This window comes from Podarcis tiliguerta (genome assembly GCF_965153285.1).
Source record: "Podarcis tiliguerta genome assembly, chromosome: 7".
Taxonomy (NCBI): Eukaryota; Metazoa; Chordata; class Lepidosauria; order Squamata; family Lacertidae; genus Podarcis; species Podarcis tiliguerta.
In genome coordinates this window covers 83987777-84006990 of record NC_139540.1, presented here as the reverse complement: position 1 = coordinate 84006990, position 19214 = coordinate 83987777, and the positions used below count along the sequence as shown (strand labels likewise).

Below are 19214 nucleotides of genomic sequence, written 5' to 3'. Positions count from 1 at the left end.
CATTTTGCCTTAAGCACTTTTTTAAAAAAACCTTAATACTTATTCCATCCTCATTTAAGTAAAGAGGAAGTAAACAAGCACAAAACCCAAAACAGTTCGAGGAATTATTCTTGAAATGTGTTCGCCATCTCCTTTCAGGTTATTTCTTGTGTATCCTTGAGATCAGAGGACTGCTAATTCCTTTTTCTAGACACACTCACAACCCGTTTTTTGATAACAACTCCCATTTGCTACAGGGGGAAAATGCTGTGCTGTTTACAATCTGCTTGGCTCACTTTTGTGACCTTATATGCTGATCCTAAATAGCCATTTTGGAGATCTGGTTTTAAACCAACGTATTTGCAAATCCGGGTGTTCTGCTTCCTATGAGTTTGTGGAAACTGAGGAATTAACCTCTGCCTAGAGCAGTTTACCTTCTCAACCACAACTCTTTCTGAAGGAGGTACTGGCAGGCAAAGGGAGGTGGGGAGAGCTTAAGTTGACCCTGAACCTCTACATCCAAAGGCACTGCTGACTGGAGTGCTCCGTTTTTTAAAATCACCCAACTTAAGAGAAGGAGATCAGCGTGAGGCAGCCTTCTGGCAAGCGTATCTGGCAGGAGTGGAGCAACTCAGCCTCCCTTGCCTAAGGACTACATATCTGAGTAAGGCACAGACAGAGCCTCTTGTGGTTTGAAGCACAGGAAACAAGCTACCCACCCTTGAGCTGACAACTAACGGAACAAGCTGCAGTGATGAAGCAAATACTCAGGAAGAGGCAAAGCCTTTTTCAAACAGTTGCACAGAAGAAATGGTCCCTGCCATGAATTTACAGGAGATAAAGAAAATGAAGACAATCCAATGACAATTGATTAAAATGAGTCCTCTCACAAATAAACTAGATCCTCAGCTAGATCTTTGCCAAGAAGTCAAAAGGTGCAAGGGGGAAATTACCTACAGGTTACTTAATGCAGGGATAATCAATGGGATGCCTAGATGCTGCTGGATTCCAACACCAATCAGACCCAGTCAACAGGGCAAATGGTCAGGGAGTAGGTGAGCTGCTGTCTAACATCTGGAGGACACCACATTGGCTACCTCTAAATTAACACATGGAAGGAAAAACAAGCTCCAGTGACCTTGCAGCGGTATCATTATTATTGCAAAAGAAACTCTTAAGCTACCCTGTTGACTTTCAAGTGGAACTGAAGTGCTTCTTAGATGCAACCTGCCAAATTCTCCACTCGGAGAAGGGCTGCTTCTCTCTGCACTGGCAGAGAGGGCAAGAACATAAAGCCACCGAGGGCAAGAACATATAGCCACAGAGTGTACAGTAGTTGTTTTCTTATCAAACTTCTAGCTTTCTTCTTTAAAGAAAGAAGCAGGAGTGGGAGAAACACCCATGGAATGGGGGGGGGGGCAGAAAAGGAATACTATGTAAAATTCTTTTACCAAACCTAAGATTGCAATAAGAACATGAAATATATTATATACTAGATGCAGCCACCCTTGCTCCCCTTGGGAGCTCCTCATGTTGTTGTTGTTGTTTAGTCGTTCAGTCGTGTCCGACTCTTCGTGACCCCATGGACCAGAGCACGCCAGGAGCTCCTCATAGTCTTTACCAATCCTGCTTCTTCTTTGCCTCTCCCTCATGTTGGCGGTACAAGGGAGGAGGGCAGGGAGGATCATAAAAGGCTTAGAGCTTCTCATGCCCTCACCAGTCCACCATTACGATGATCCGGCAGAATGAGGAGCATGGGAAAGAGGAAAGCAGTCAGAAGCTGTAGGAAGCCAGCCTGGGAATTGGTGGCTGCATGAAAAAAATTACAAGGCCAACTGGCCACCACTTGTGACTAGCTTCCTTGTTCCCAAGCTCCCCCTCCTGCTGGAGGCCAGGTAGTGGCAGCAGAAGCAGCAGGTCCCCAAGGTGAATGGAGAGGAGGAAGATGACCAGTAGTAATGCATGGCAGCCTCGGGATCTGAATCGCAGGGGTCCCAGACCTGGAAGGCTGAAGATCCAGTGAAACTGGGGGGCTGTTGCAGCCTGTCCACAGCTCACCTAGGCTGCCTATCATGCTATAGTATGCAGCAGCACCTGTGTGTGGTCCAGCAAATGCAGCATGATGACATTCTTAAATTTTTATTATATAAGTGGAGCTCAGGGCAATGTACTACATAGTCAAGATAAAACATCTACACATCAGAATAGCATTCTGCTCCAACTTCTCAGGACCCCTGCTGGGTGCAAAGCACATCACATAAATATAAGGATGAAATATTTAATTCAAAGTAAACTTTCGCAAGCCTCTCCCATGTGGCTTGAGAAAGCTATATTTGGAAAGCTGTCCTTCAACACCTAGGAGTAGTCTCTCTCTCACAGGAGACCCAATGAGGAGCATTCACTCTGCAGAAAGGAAGAGAAAGCTGAAGGCCATGAATCTCCACATGCCAGACTTTTCAGAAACTGTACAGAGAGTTCCACTTTAAAACTCCCTAGGGAGGAGGAGGTATTTGAACAGTGACTCCTGAATGCCGCCAAGGCAAAGGCAATGGGTGTGCACCTATACAGCAATTCAATCTCTCTCTCTCTCTCTCTTACACACACACACACAGAGTCACAAACACCTGCTGCATTATGTACATCTAGGTCCAGGGTCCTGAGACAGGGAAGGTGCATGATAAAAATTAGCATATGGCATAATGAACTTGAAATAGATACACTATTAAGAATGCCTGGTCTGCTACAAGACAAAACAGATTCTTGATGGTTGATTTTAACATCTCAAAAGCGCTGTTGGGCACGTTTTAAGGAAATATCTAGATAAAAACCTAGGATTTATCAAGAAGAACAGGAAAGAGATTTCGTAAGGTTTGTATCAAATAGCATATGGAGTTGGTTTTGGCAAACTGTACCTAATTTGACACCATAAAATAAACCTTAAGGAAAGGTTTGCATATCATTATGTTTAAATAATATATTTGGTTTACACAACAATGAAAAACATCTGTTATATATTATGGAATATTGGAGTGAAGCTGTTTCATATTTACTGGGAATCTTCTAAGAAAGTGTTATATCAGAAATCAGTTCTGATCTTCATACAACAAATGGATTCATACAACATATCCAGGATGAATCTATAATGTTAATACATCATTCAAAACCTCAGTCGTTTCACATGTTAATTATATGGGTGCATGCATGTTTTCAAGCATTTATTTCACTGGGTTTGGAAGAATCTGGGGCAAGCGACAAACAAGAGGAGTCAATGGCTGTGCTGTACAAAGGCTATGTTGTACAGATATTGCTTGGAAGGCTAGGTGTTTGGTCCTAAGAGTGCTGCTTGTTTAGTAATCCAGACAAAAGAAGTAGCAAGTGCTATCCTATTACTACACTTGAATATTGGTTTTATGAGCTTTTCAGCAGACACCTGTAATACTTCTTTTAAATTAAAAGGAAAGCTTTTATAATAGCCAAGAAAACTTTCTCAATAGCCAAAAATATTTGAACTAAAATAATTTGATGAGGGGAAAAACTCATACTTGATGTAATGAAAATATTTTTAGGGATGTGACAACACAACCACATATACTTCCTTATAGTGTTTTAAAAAAAATAAAAAGTGAAGGTGCTGAAAACTTAATATGCAATTTTTTGCACACTAAAGGACTATGTTCTTACATAATATATGCACGCGGGCATACTAGGGAAAGTCACCCCAAAAACGTTTAGGCAGGTTTCCCTAGAAAATGTCATTCCTTGTGTGCAGTGCTTTAGTCATTTCAATTAGTAATATACTAAATGCATAATATATACAAGTTGAAACAAGCAAAGTCATCATCATCATCATATCTATGTGTATTACTAACTGAACAATGGGTTGCATCCAGTTAAATCACTGTGTGCATGGGGTGGCTTCTGCAGGCACAATGAAACATGGTTTGCTGTGCAGCCCCCACTTCCCTAAACCTGATCTGGGTGTTCCTCTGGGGGAGGAAGGAATGTTCCATTGCACCACAGAAGTCGTTCCATGTGCACAGTGGTTTGGTTTAAAACAAGCCAGTTTATTATTTTTATTTTTAAACTGAAACTCCATGAAAAAATACAGTAGTACCTCTGGTTACGTAAACTTCAGGATGCGAAAGCGGCAAACCCGGATGTATCTGACCGGGTTTCGCCGTGCGCACATGCGCAGAAGCGGTCCTCAGGTTGCGGAAACCTCAGGATCCGACTGGACCTCCGGAGTGGATCCCGTCTGCAACCGGAGGTATCACTATACAGTAAATAGGATGCTGATTTCTTGTGGGTAATGTGTAGATCATTGTAGGAGCTGGTGCACCATTGTGGATAAAAATCAAATCTTGCCTTTGCCATGAACTCACTAAGTAGCTTTTGGCAAATTATTCTCTCCCAGCCTCTCCATATGGCATATGGGAGATAATATGAACTTAGGGCACGCCGTTATTGTAAAAATTGCAGCTAGATGATAATCCATGAGAAGCACTTTGAAAACTTAAAAGGGCTGAATGAATGTGTAAATGTTATTAAGAAACTGCTCCCATTTAGTTGTTGTTGTTACACTCTGGATTAACCATGTAACATTTCTGACAACATCTCAGTCATCTGTGAGCGGGGGCTGCAATAGTTGTAATATATACTTTACTAAATTAAAAACATAAAAATATATATGTGGCTGGTTTATTTAAGAAATGTTTAAGTGTGGAATACTCTCCTCAAGGAGGCTTGCCTGGCACCTTTAGGCACCAGACAAAAACACTCTTCTTCTCCCAGGCCTTCGGCTAATTAAACAATCCGTGGCCTTTTAAATTGGGGGGGGGGGAGTGCATACCAGAAGGGACCTAGTTAAATGTTTCCAATAAAACTGACAGAAGCAGTTAGATAGATAGAGAAGTCTCCCAAGCCATCAATGAAACATTTCTCAATGAAATTACAGTGGTACCTCTGGTTGCGAACAGGATCCATTCCGGAGCCCCGTTCTCAACCTGAAAGGAACGCCACCCGCGTCTGCGCACCCGCAGGTCGCGATTCACCGCTTCTGCACATGCACATGACGTCATTTTGCGCGTCTGCGCATGCGAGAGTGGCAAAACTCGGAAGTAACCCTTTCTGGTACTTCCGGGTTGCCACGTGACACAACCTGAAAAAACGTATCATGAAGCAAACATAACAATAGGTATAACTGTATTGATATCTCATTCTACCAGTTTTTCTATTAAGTCTAAAACATTTAAATAATGATCAGAGATGCTTTTGGAGCAATTTTGCTACTTGGCTATAATTTAAACTGACAGAGATGGCAAACTTTATAGTCTACTACAGATGTCAGATGTGTGAGGTTCAAATCAGAAGCCCCTTTGATGCCAAGCAGACTATTCCTTGTGCCACCACCAGACCATACCTCTCCTGATACTTGGAATCAAATGAATCAAGAAAGCCTCTCTCATATCACGGTCTTATATGTAACATTTCCAGAAGTGTCAAAGCTGTTGGAACAACCACCTTTAAAAAGGTGTTTTGGGGAAACTGGAAATATACGCAATGCTTATTTGTTTATCAGATCTTCAAAATGCATTGGCTGCCAAAGGGCCCTCCAGAACAATGTAGGATGGTGTTCAGGGATCTGCTAGGAAAGGAGTGGAATACATCACATTTGGGATAATGTTGTCTGATTTCCAGTGACTGCCCTCCCACACCCCAGAAGCTTCCTCTGCTCAATCCCAATTGTTCAGGAGGGGCTCCCAGTGCCCTGGAAAGACTTTTCAGGGGGCAGAAAGTTTTGCTCTCATGAACTTCCTTCCATCCACTTTACTGGAAATCAAGTCACCTAGTAACGGCTTAAATTTGCCTTCTGATTGCAGGCTTGTCTTGAAGCCATTAACCATACTTCTTGCTATGCCTATAACAGGATGCTTTGGTTAAGAGCAACTTCCTTGTTTGATTTTGCTGTTCGTGTGAAGGGGAGAGTAAAACCTGACCTGGCTTAAGTGAGGATTGGATTATATGAATGTGACCATTCTGCTTATCTTGATTAACTTGTACCACTTGATGTTTTTAAAAAAATTAAAATGACTTAAATTATATCCAAACAATTACTACAAAATATCCAGGGTTAAGGATTGGAGCACAAAGCTGTTACCTGACCATATCTTAGTTTTTGCCTATTAGGAAAAGGAGAGGAAATGGGAAAAACACATCAGAATTATGGGTTGTATTCAATTTGGTTCTACTCACAGTAGACCCACTGAAATGAATAAACCTAAGTAGCCCATGTCTATTAATATAAATGGGTCTACTCTGAGCAGGACTAGCATTCAATACCACCCCAAAAATAGAAGCCACAGGTGCTGCAGTGCAAAATCAAGCTGTTAATATTAACAGGCCTTACAAACTATCTTCTCTATACAGATAAAAGGTAATAGGTAAAGGACCTAATGATGGTTAAATCCAGTCAAATGCCACTATGGGGTTGCAGCGCTCATCTCGCTTTCAGGCCAAGGGAGCTGGTGTTTGTTCACAGAAAGCTTTCCGGATCATGTGGCCAGCATGACTAAACCGCTTCTAGTGCAACAGAACACTGTGACGAGTGCCAAAGTGCACGGAAACACCATTTACCTTACCACCACAGCGGTACCTCTTTATCTATTTGCACTGGTGAGCTTTCAAACTGCTTGGCTGGCAGGAGCTGGGACACAGCAACGGGAGCTCACCCTGTCACGGGTATTCAAACTGCCGACCTTCCAATCGGCAAGCCCAAGAGGCTCAGTAGTTTAGACCACAGCGCCACCCTGACCCAATAACAGAAAAATGTGACAAAAGATGTAACGTCTATTTAGAAAATGGCAGCAGAAGGATTCCAGACACAAGCACATACCACAAGCAACAATCCTACTTTACAGCTTCTTCCAGCCCCCGTAAGAAAGAAAAAATCCAACATGCTTGAAACCTACCACATCACAGCATTAAGGGCATATAATAATCTGAAGACTGAATTAAACAATACTGAACTATCCAGTAGTTATCATACATGCTAACTTGGTTCAGTTGGAACCCCAAATATTTCATACTGTGGAAACAAGCCTTTTGCTCATCAATTCCCCTGCTACTGCCTTCTCACATGGTCCTCTTCAATTACAGTGGTACCTCGGGTTACAGACGCTTCAGGTTACAGATGCTTCAGGTTACAGACTCTGCTAACCCAGAAATAGTACCCCAGGTTAAGAACTTTGCTTCAGGATGAGAACAGAAATTGTGCTCCGGCGGCACGGCAGCAGCAGGAGGCCCCATTAGCTAAAGTGGTGCTTCAGGTTAAGAACAGCTTCAGGTTAAGAACGGACCTCCAGAACAAATTAGGTTCTTAACCCGAGGTACCACTGTACTGTAGTTGCTCCCCTTTCCGTACAAACCGCAAGCTATTTTGTCAAAACTGGCAATTAATTGCATGTGCTCTCCAGATCAGGACTGCAAACCACAATTTGAAGATGGTTCACAATCCTGGTCTGGAGGGCAAGCATAAACCACTGTACCCACCTCAACTCCATGTGTTTTAATCAGAATATAAAACAAATTCAGCATGGCTGTGATTGGGCAGCTGCTTCTCCCTCTCCCACACCCAAATACAGGTGTTGTATGTGAGGGGGAAAGGTTCCACGCCTCCAAACCTTTCTAGGCCTCACACACTCCCTCAGTCAGGCCAACTCATTGCTGAAAGGAACCATTAGGCTGCTTTTCTACATTTCCACTTCACTGCTCCCTGCCAATTGCAGCCACTGCAGTTGCTGCCAAGTTTGTCCTCCAGCCTGCCCACCAGTCCTGCTTGATCCAGCTGGACTCCGCAACTGTAGGAGCTACTGCCCAGGCTCTGAGCTCCTAGCTGGATGACAGGTTTCCCTGCTCTCCATCTCCCCTGCCTTCAAAGGAGACCTAAACCTGCCAGTACACTCACAAAGGAGCAGCACCTCACCACAGAAAATAAGCAAGAGGTAATCATCCAGTGCAGGGGCTCTCAGACTTTTCCCTGAGCCACACTTGGAGAATCAAAATTTGCTTGCATCACACTGAATTTTACACACACACACACACACACACATATATATATATATACACACACACACACACAGTGGTGCATCGCAAGACAAAAAGAATCCGTTCCGCGAGTCTCTTCGTCTAGCGGTTTTTTCGTCTTGCGAAGCAAGCCCATTAGCGGATTAGCGCTATTAGCGGTTTAGCGGCTATTAGGTGCTATTAAAGGTTTAAGGGATTAGCGGATTAGCTGCTAAAAGGCTATTAGCAGCTTAGTGCCTTAGAAAAAGGGAGTGGGGAGCGAAAAAAAAACCCCAGGAATCGCAAGACATTTTCGTCTTGCGAAGCAAGCCCATAGAGAAATTCTTCCTGCGAAGCGCATTGAAAAACGGAAAACCCTTTCGTCTAGCGGGTTTTCCATCTTGCGAGGCATTCGTCTTGCGGGGCGCCACTGTATATAGGAATGAACAAATTCCTATGCCCCACAAATAACCCAGAGATGCATTTTAAATAAAAGGGCACATTCTACTCATGTAAAAACATGCTGATTCCAGGACCGTCCGCAGGCCGGATTAAGAAGGCGATTGGGCCAGATCTGCCCCCTGGGCCTTACTTTGCCTGCCTATGATCTATCGTGTCAAGGGAAAGGCTCATCCCTCATCAACGCTTCTCTTGCTAGTGATCCCTGGACAGCTCTCATCTCCAGATCCACCACAGTTCGTCACATCTGAAGAGACAGCTGCTGCAGGGCTAAGGAAGAGACATGTTTCCAAACACTGCAACTCAATAATTAGGAGTAGGCAATTACTGGATCAAATGTGTGGAGGAAGGAACCTCATTTGCAATCATACCCAGGATCAACCAGCAAAAAGCCAAGTTTGCTGCTCACATGCCTGTATCACTCATAGGTTTTTGGCACATGGATAAAAAGCAGCTGTAGCCTCCCTATCCCAGCCTTATCATCCCGAGCAGGACGTGGGTGGCGCTGTGGTCTAAACCACTGAGCCTCTTGGGCTTGCCAATCGGAAGGTCAGCAGTTTGAATCCATGCAACGGGGTGAGCTCCCGTTGCTCTGCCCCAGCTCCTGCCAATCTAGAAGTTCGAAATCACACCAGTGCAAGTAGATAAATAGGTACTGGTGCAAAAGGAAGGTAAGAGGCATTTCTGTACGCTCTGGCTTCCGTCACTGTGTCCCGTTGCACCAAAAGCTGTTTAGTCATGCTGGCCACATGACCCAGAAAGCTATCTGCAGACAAACGCTGGCTCCTTCAGCCTGAAAGTGGGATGAACGCCACACCCCATAGTTGCCTTTCACTGGACTTAACCATCCAGGGGGCTTTTACCTTTACCTTACCTTTACCATCCCAAGCACTCCATCACTCCACAAATTATTCTCCCTAGTTCAGCTCAGATATCAGAAGTGTAAAGCACCACCACCCAACTTTATATGTGATTGAGACAGATGCGTGAATAAACAAATGTAGCTGTTTTGTATCATCTAGTTGGGCACTCTAAAAACCCTATTAAAATAAAAGCAGAATATCCTTCCATTGTGGCTATATTAACTAACTGTGTAAAATGAAGATTTAAGAAATCCCAGTTGCTCATTAGCCCCAGAATGTTTGATCACAGCAACTGCTGCCCCAATCATGTGCAGTTTTACTTACCTGACGTGCAAACACAGTTTTAATGCAGAGATAACACTCTCCAAGAACTGCTTAGTGAGTCTCTCAAATACACCAAGGCAATGTAAACTGGGTTAGGGCTGGTCACTTGGAGATAGACATCTTTGGGAGACAATTATGAGGACTACATATACCTCCTAGCAGGCCTGTGCAGAGCTTGTCTGAGGCCCGGGACAGGAGTTTTGCTCTTGGCATGACAGGATAAGTGCAGCATGCCCTTGGTGGGGGGTCCTGAGCAGCTTAGCCCTCCAAGGCCTGGGGCAAATGTACCTGTCTGTCCACTACCACCCCTTCTGGCCTCAGAAGCAAACACTCCTTTCAGAACCATCAGGTATAAACAGGCTTTTCCTCCTCTCATTCTTAGGAGTGGCTCCAACAGAATTAAAGCACTTAGCAAAGTGCAATAATATAAAACCTATCAACAGGGCCCCAGTGCATTCTAAACAAAGTTTCATTTAAGCCTTTCCCCTTAACAGCATGGCAACATCTCAGAAAGATAAGATAATACAGTGGAACCTTGGTTCTCAAACCTCTCCGTTCCCCATTGTTTCGGCTCCCAGACGTTGACAATCCGGAAGTAAGTGTTCCAGTTTTCGAAAGTTCCTTGGAACCTGAATGTCCAACAGGGCTTCTGATCTGCAAAAAGCCTAGCTGTCAGCCAACCGGAAGCTGCGCTTCAGAATTTGAACGTTTCAGAAGTCAAACGTCATTCTGAAACAGACTGCATTTGACTTCCGAGGTTCCACTGTAATTTATTTCACCAAACGCTACTAGTGATTTAGGCCCAATGTATAGACAGTCAAAAGCTTTGTTTTTGTTGACAATATCGTCAGCATTTTGAAAATATTACTGTGACTATTATTAATACTCAGTTTGCAACAACTAGGGTAACTCACAGAAGAAATTTTTTACATCTGACAAGGATGAGAGGCTCTTTTCTGCTTGCAGAGCTTTACATTTTTACTGAAGTGGCCAGTAATGAAATATGCACTTTTAAAATAGAAGTCTTATCTATTTCAGTCCTCAACTGTGTGTGTGGTAGAAGTTCAACACAGAGAGTCAGAAAGATTCTTGTGCCATTTTTTCCACTTGTTGATGATCACGACAAGTATTCTGCAGCCATTGATGTCTGTTTATAATAGGCTGAAGAGATGATGCTCTTCAAATGTTAAAGGATGTAATATGATAAGACAGGTCAGTCTGTGGTAACTCCTACACTTGACCCCTTTATCTGTGTTAACCCCCAACAGCACTACGAATAAGGCATTTTCATGGTGTACAGGACATATAAATCAGGGTGGATAAAAATTGCTGATTTTTTTAAAAGAAAAATAAAAAAATCAGATTTTATTTATTTAAATCAGATTTTTAAAATAAAATGCTTTGGGAGGAAAAATCTTTCTAGAGATAGTTTTCTATTTAAGTTATAGTCCAAACGCTAATTCATCAGGAAATAAGGATTTGTTTTAAGTTTTTCATGTGTGCTAAAACTCAGTCTAAGTTGGGGTTTTTTGTTAAATCGTTTAACGACACCAGTCAACAAACATGAATACATATGCTATAATGTTATTGCTTTAGTTAAATAAAAGTTTAAATTGTTATTAAGGAAATGATTATTTTTCTCCTTCCAATAAAGTACAGTGGTACCTCGGGTTACAGACACTTCTGGTTACAGACGCTTCAGGTTACAGTCTCCGCTAACCCAGAAATAGTACCTTGGGTTAAGAACTTTGCTTCAGGATAAGAACAGAAATCACGCGGCGGTGGTACAAGGCCTCATTAGCTAAAGTGGTCTTCAGATTAAGAACAGTTTCAGGTTAAGAACAGACCTCCAGAACGAATTAAGTTATTAACCTGAGGTACCAGTGTACAGCAGAAAAATTGTCCAAATATAAACAGTTAACTTCTTAAACCTCACAATATTTTCATAATTATCTGTCTATGTATTTCTAATAGTATAACCAAATCAGTAATTTTTGATATAACTGTAAAAACTACTCTGAAAATTTATTATTCCAAAAATGAAACCTTCATCTGGTTGTAAATATTAAGATTATACCAGCAAGAATGAGCCTTTTCGTAAAAAAAAAGAAAAAAAGATTTAAATCAAGTCTTACTGACTAGTGATTTAAATCAAATCCAACACACACACACACACACACACACACACACACAGAGGGCAGGTGTGATGCAGTGAATAGGGTGGTTGGCTTTTAAGTGGAAAGGTCTGGGTTCTAATCACTACTGACCCATAAACCACATTACGCCAGACGTTTTCTCCTCATCTAACCTACTTTACAGGGCTTTAGTGAAGGTAAATGGGGAAGAGCCCCACATAGGTCACCCTGAACTAAGAAAGAATTGAAATTTAAATAATTATTGTAACGATGGAAAAAACCCCAACCCCACTGTGTAGCTTTCTCCTACACATTACCAGAGAGTTCTTTCATCTTCTTCTGAGCTTAGTCTATTTTCAGATGAATGCAAGCATCAAAGCACACAACCTTCAAAAGATCACCTAGTCAATTGCTCTGCCCTTAAAAATAGGAACAAGTACAATAAAGGCATTTGGGACATGCATACATTTTATCTAATCGATTTCAAAAGCATCTAGAGATAAAGTATAATTTGATGGACTGTTCCAATGCACATCCATTAGCATCATTCTGAAGTTTTCTCTTCTTAAATGTGAGTTATCTTGAATATCCCAAGTTAATACACACAACCTGATAATTTAGTTTCATTGTTTTTAGAAATGAAAACTCTAAATTTTACTGCTTCCATCGTTCTCCTAATTTGTAAATATATTACTGAAAGAGAAAAACTGGATGTAATTGTGAACTTTTACTTCCTTTCCCTCAGATATAAACTTTTGTTAAATTATCCAAGAATAGGACAAAACAGACCAAATGCAAATCAATCTGCAACTAAAAGCGCTTAAACAGTTCCTTACAGAATGGTCTCATTACACATAGGAAATAAATACTTGACATCTTTCCATGTGACTGTCAATTTTAATACGTCAAGCTATCTGCACTATGCTTGTACATTTGAAACTGGAGCCTAAGCACATTAAAAAGATGCCCCTTAGCATACATTTTATGGCTGCTCTCTATGCACATTCACAAAAGACAGCAAGACAAGTCACCACAGGAAGTTAAACACCCCAGTTAAAAAACCTATAAAAAGCTTAAACTTTAACATAAATAGTCAGGTCAATAGTTATATTCCACTTTGATATTTTCATCAAATTCTTAACTGTGTCCTAACTGAGACACCTCTGCTATAAAACTACTTATAATCTAGGCAAGTGAGGAATATTATTTCTATCATTATAAAGAAATGGGAATTCAACTTGCCAGTTTCCAGCAACGGGCTTAATATCACCTGCTGAACAGTCGCACCAAGGTCAAATCCACACCATTCATTTAAGGCTTCCCTTAAAGAATCCCGGAAACTGGTAGTTTACCTCTCAAAGCTACATCCACAAGCTACATATCCACATCACTAGTTAACAGGTTAAAAAGCGACAATCCTAACACTTCCCTAACTACAATATCTAAAACCATGCCTGTTGCAACACAGTAATCAGAGGCTTTTGCACTGCATTAATACTGACCATATACAGGCACGACCCATTACGCATGGTGCAAGACAGGGTCTTCTCTGTGGCAGCACTCCATTTGTGGAATTCTCTTCCCATGGAAGTATGTTTGTCCTCCTTGTTGACATACCTTTCAGCCTGAACACATATCAGTTTGCTCATACTTTTGCAGGACGAAGGTTATTTGGAGTATCCAAGTTAATGTTGATTCTTATTTTCTTGTCCGCTGGATTATAGAACTTACTTGGTTGATAAAGTATTTTTGCTATGAAGTTTTTAGAGGTTAAAAGATTTTCCCTCCCTTTTTGTAATTAATTGTATTTGATTTGATTTGATTGGGACTGCCGACTACCCTGAGCCAGTATGGGAGGAAGGGTGGTATAGAAGCAAGACGAATGAACAAGAGTTCTTTCTGAACCAAGACTCCTCTCAGGAGTATAGGACATACCGAAAGGTAGTGAAGCTTTTCACACTTGACTCAAATTCCTGCCCACCTTTTGCTGCTTTGTAAAAGAAATACTGCTCTGCTGAACGCATAAATTATACTTCTAAGAATGTTTTCAACCAAACACAAGTCTGTACATGCACAAAACACTATCAAATCTTGATTTTTTTTCCCCTGAAACACAGGGGAAGTGACAAAACTCTTCAAGAATAGACCAAATGAGAAGCTAAAATCAGTTTAGCCATACTTCTTCAAAGGAAGCAGTGAGTGATAGCTTTCTCTGACATTCTTTCACAAAGTTATACTAAAATGATCTACAACGATATACAATTTTAAAAGTGTATCTGTTAGTTCAGCAAAAAAGGAATTACAAGTCTCCTATTTCTGAAATCAAGCCTTTGTATGTGTGTACACCTTTGCCTCAGGGCCAAACTACACTGAGGCTAGTTCAAGTTACCAGAATCTTTTTCACAACTGTAAAGGGAGAGGAGAAGAAATCAAGTTCAGTACAGCAATGTGCAGGGAGGTGTGTTTAACCCTTTTCTCTTGCTCTGCAGTCCTGAAGAACCTACCACGACAAACCAACTGGATTTATACACAGCGGAATTCCCCCTCCCCAAATGTTTTCTGCACAGCTTTGTGATCTCATAGAGACTAGAGACTACTATTCCAATTCTCTCCCTATTGGCACATTTACAGAGCAGCTTTTACTCAGAAGCAAATCCCACTGTACTCAATGGGGCTTTCACACAGATAGGTGTGAACTTGTGGCACTTGTTTGGAGTGAATCAGACAATACTGGGTTGGGGGGGGATACTTGTGGCCCCCAGTTGGAGTATCAATTATTCAGCTTGGGGGGTGGTATAAAACATGTCACTTGCAGTACAAAACAAGTACAGCACTTTGGCATCAGATTGGAGGGGGTCCTAAATTTCAGGCTTCCCATTTAATAAAGCTATAGGTGTGTGCTGCACTGCGGCCTTAAGCATCCCAGGCTCTAACAGGTAAAAGACAGTTATTAAGCAAAGAATTTGCCCTGAAACTAGAGAAACAGAAAGTTGCAAAGCTTACTGTAAATGTAGCTCATGTGGAGCCACATGACATTCAAGTCACCAAGCACAAATTCAGTCACTTGAGTCTACTTAATACTGGTTCAAAATACCTAACACCACAGACATTAGCTTGCTACACCAACCAAAAACCCCAGCATCTCTCCTACTGGGGAGAATGATAGGATCCTGCCTACAGTGCAATGAGACTGCTCACTTGATACCAATGACTGAGCAAAGAGCTTGAACACTTTTAGGTGAAAGTCTTTCCATTCCCCAAGTAAATTTCAAGCATGCTACTGTTGTTGGTTTTTTACAAGAGTATTGCTCCTTGTTCTACCTTCTGTCTCTTGTCATCTCACTGGCTTATCTGTTCAGATGTTATAATGGCCCTGGACACAGGGCAAGCCCACCCATGAGGCGAGGTAGCCACGCATCTGCCACTGCTCACCTGGCACCCGGCAGAGGAGGAGACAGGGTGGGGAGGAGAGGGGCATTTATTTTCAATTCCACCTGTAGTGGCAAAAACCCAGCATTTTCCTCCTATTAGCAGCTGCTCTGAGGGCCTAAAAAGGCTGTCTTTCACAGCCTCCTGCCCTCCTCCGAGGTCCTTTTAACTGGAGAGGGAAAGATCAGAAACTGGAGTCTCTTCTATATGGAAAAACGTGGCTCAACCCCACCATCCAAAATCAAGGCAGCCCTCTTCCTGATCCAAGCCCTACACACACAGAGAGAAACTAATGGCACCTGAATATTGCTTATTGGTGTCGGTCAGGTGCCTTTCACTGTGTTCTTTTTGGTGCCTGCTGAAGACCTTCCTCTTTAGAAGCAAATGTTTTAAAAAACCTGCATGAAGTGGTGTTTTTTTTTCTTTTAGGAAAAAATCTGTCTCAGTCTATTCTATTCTGGCTTCAAAACTTGCCGTGTGTTTTACAGTCCTGGCTTTGTAATGGTAAAGAAGCCACGGCTTCATTATTCCGCCTGTTTTTTGGTAGACCACTCTTGTTTTCCAATTAATTCTCACGCCTGCCCGCACCCAAAGGAAAGGGAGCGGGTCGAGGGGTCAGGCAGGGAGCCCTGCACGTGCGGAAGGAAGGAAGGGAGAACTTCTGCCGGGCACCGCCAGCTCCGGCCGGGCTGAGAGGGACGGATCCGGCATCCGGGGGCCGCCAAAGCCACCCCTCTCCCCCCGCTGCCCGAGGGAGATGCCGCCGGCGGGACACCTGCGCGGGGAGGGAGACGGAGGCCGGGGCCGCTTCTGCCTGCCTTTCCCCGGACGAGGCAGAGGACGAGGCGGCGGGGGCCGCGGGCTACGAAACGCCGCCGGGCGGGCGGGCAGGTGCGGCCCCGGCAGGTCCTTCCCCCTCCCTCCCTCCCGCCCGGCCCCTCAGGAGACACTCACGAATTTGCGGGACTTCCCGCCTCCTCCTCCTCCGGGGTCTCCTCCAGGCACGGCCGTCGCGGGGGCCTCGTCGGCGGGGACCTTGCTCTTCTTCCTCTCGCGGCCGGTCCCGCGCGAGGGTCCCCCGCTGCCGCTGCCGCCGCCGCCGCCGCCCTCCATGGCGGGGCGCGAAGTCCGCCCCTCGCCGCCGCCGCCGCCGCCGCGACCAGGACGGGGGCAGCTCGGCTCTCCTCTCCCGGCGCAGTCAGTCAGTCAGTCAAGGAGCGGGCGGGCGAGCGGCGGAGCGAGGCGGGCGAGCGGCTCCTGACAGCAACGGCGCTCGACGCCCACCCGACGGGACCTCTCAACGGCCGGGCAGCCGCGCCTGCCGAGCTCCGCCTCAGCCGGGCTCCGCCCTCCGTCACAGTGGCTGCTCCGCGCGCCGGCCCGCCTCCCAGGAAACGGGCGCCCCGCCCACCGCGGCTGCGGCGACGTCGCCACGTGAGACGCGGCCACGCCCCCTCGGCTCCCCCGCCCGCAGCAGCGGGAGGAAAAGGCGGTTGGTAGAAAACCAGGAGCGCGCAGAGATAGGAAAATGGGGAAGAAGGGGGCATGTGAGCTCGGAGAAACAACTTCCAAGATCCTTTCGGCGCTATCTTTCTCTCTCTCCTTGCCTGCCAGTCGTTCTCTGCGACTTAAGAGAAAGTGGCAGCAAAGGTACCAAGGGTGGGGGCGGAAATGTGGCTTAAAAAAAATATTACTATTATTGTTAAATTTGTATACCGCCCTTCATCCAAAGATCACAGGGAGGTTCGCAGTATACTGTAAGCACACACACAAAAACACAAAACACACATATATAGCATAACAATAACAAAAACCAAACTCCCCCGCCGGCACATAAAACAAAGAACTTTATTTGAACAAGCTTTCTTTCAGCTCCTAACACTCTCTCTGAACAACATTGTCTACTGTCTAATGTTGTTGCAGATTGGGCGGGGGGAGGGGTTAGGCTGAGATTAGTTTATTTCCAGTCAGATATTTCCCATATACGAGACACTCTACAAGTTGCAGCAAAAGTCAAAATTGTTCCCACAAAAATCCTTGCCGAGTTGTATAAAGCCTGGGGACTCTGTCAACGCATGTAGAAGGCTTGCAATGAGTCCTCTTTCTCCAGGACACGCTCTCTTTTCAGGAGTAAAATTTGAGAGAAAATGCATTTATTTGCTATCAATGGCCGTCATATTGTCCTCTTTTTTTGCTCTTCAAAATATGGCAACCCTATCAGACATGCCCTTTAAAATGTTATAAAACTTTTTTTTTCCACTCAAACTAAGATCTGAGTTAGAAATGGGGTTGGGAGCCCATGCTGCCCATCAGAGCTGCGCTATTGTATTGGGTTTTGGTTTTTCCAGTCACCGTTTAAAGCATTTCCAAAACCAGCCCTCAAATTCGGCATTTCGTATATCTTATTTTATGATAGATGCAGTTTTCCACCTTCACAATGTAAAAACAGAATTTCCCGCATCAAAAACGAAATGTGTATCTCTTTGAAGCCTATGGTGCCTCTACACTTTCTATCTCTAAGGAGGACATTTTTGGTAATGAGGCAGAACTTCCGCTGCTCTCCCTTCCGAAGCCACAGAGATAAGGAAAGGAAAGCGAGGCATTGCAGAAGAGATTTCCGGGTTCCGAGAGGAAAAACCCATTTTAAAACATCCCCAGGGGCCGAGGAAGCAGCTACCTGTAAAATTCAATAGATAAAGCGGGTGGGGAGGGGAATGTAGTGGCACTGAGATAGAGCAGCAGCAGCATGTTCATGCCTTAACAAACAGCCGCAATAAAGGGCTGGAGTCTTGCTCTTTTTGTTTTTAACTCCTAAATCTAGCCCTGCTTGTGCAAATTCTAATGCCAGTAGAGTCCAATACAGCCTGGAGGAGCTGCAGCGGAGTGTTGCTTGTGGAAACAAAAGGCTGAGTCCGCTGACAGAGATAACATGCAACAAAGCCTCTTAATAGTCTAGGATAATACTGCAGGTCAGACATGGGGCCAAGGCTGGTTTAGATTTCAAACCAAAACTCCCCCACACAAAACCAACAGTTGCATCAAGTATGTATCAATTTCCTTAAACTGCCCCTATGGTTTAAACCTAGATGGCTTTAAATACTACAGGCAGGATGTTGACAGGGTCTAGTTGGAGAGCCTGGGACTTTGCAGCTGTCCATCCATGCACAATGCAAGGCGCTTGTTATGACCCATAAAGCTCTAAACTGCTGAAGAATAAGTTACCTGCCCATATGCTGAGATCTTCAGGTCAGGCCCTCCTCTCTGCCCCAGTAGCTCATAAGTGTTTGAAGGAAACTCAGAGGACCTCCTGAGTAGGTGCCCAGACTCCAGCACTACAAAATCTGTCCAAGATAATCATCCACAGGAAGCCAAAAAACACCCTTTATTTAAAAGTCTTAAAAAATGAAATAGGATAGGCTTTTGTGTCTATTTAGTTGACCTTATTTTTTCATAGCTGTGTTTTAATTTAAAAAAAATAAACTGGCCATTATTCTTTATCTGTTCTTAGAGGACTATCATTTTTCTTAATGATTTACTATGTATTGTACTGTTAGGGTTGCCATATTTTGCCATGCACATGAAAAGGTGAGCTAGAAAAGAAATAACTTCGAAATAAAGGTATGCTGCCATTTTGGACCCACTCTTCCCACAGCAGCTCCAGCACCAACCACCCATGAATCAGGGGACCCAGGGTGCAGCCTCTGGCACATGTGGCTGCAACCACAGATAAACATTTGCAATGTCTCTGGTCCATAAGCATGGAATGCTTTGGATCCTAACCAATATCTAAACTGTGGTTGGAGAGCCTGTGGTTTGGGACTCCCATTTCCGTCAGCCCCAACAAGTGCAGCCAATGGTGAAGGATAACAGAATTGAATCACATAGAGTTGTAGGGTTGGAAGCAGCCCCAAAGGGATGAGGGAAGCTGGAGCAGCAAGCAACCTGTCGGAGGGTCGGCATAGCT

General features: G+C 43.8%; 1 protein-coding gene across 1 annotated transcript in view; it reads right to left on the bottom strand.

The window, feature by feature from the left end:
• LOC310681243 (protein diaphanous homolog 1-like) overlaps positions 1-16580 on the bottom strand; it is an 80558-nt gene extending 63978 nt beyond the window's left edge. The window contains exon 1 of the mRNA XM_083448876.1: positions 16205-16580. Coding sequence (XP_083305002.1) covers positions 16205-16363 — 159 coding nt within the window. The 5' untranslated portion in view covers positions 16364-16580. The remainder of the gene's footprint in view (positions 1-16204) is intronic.
• Between the last annotated feature and the right edge of the window lie 2634 nt (positions 16581-19214).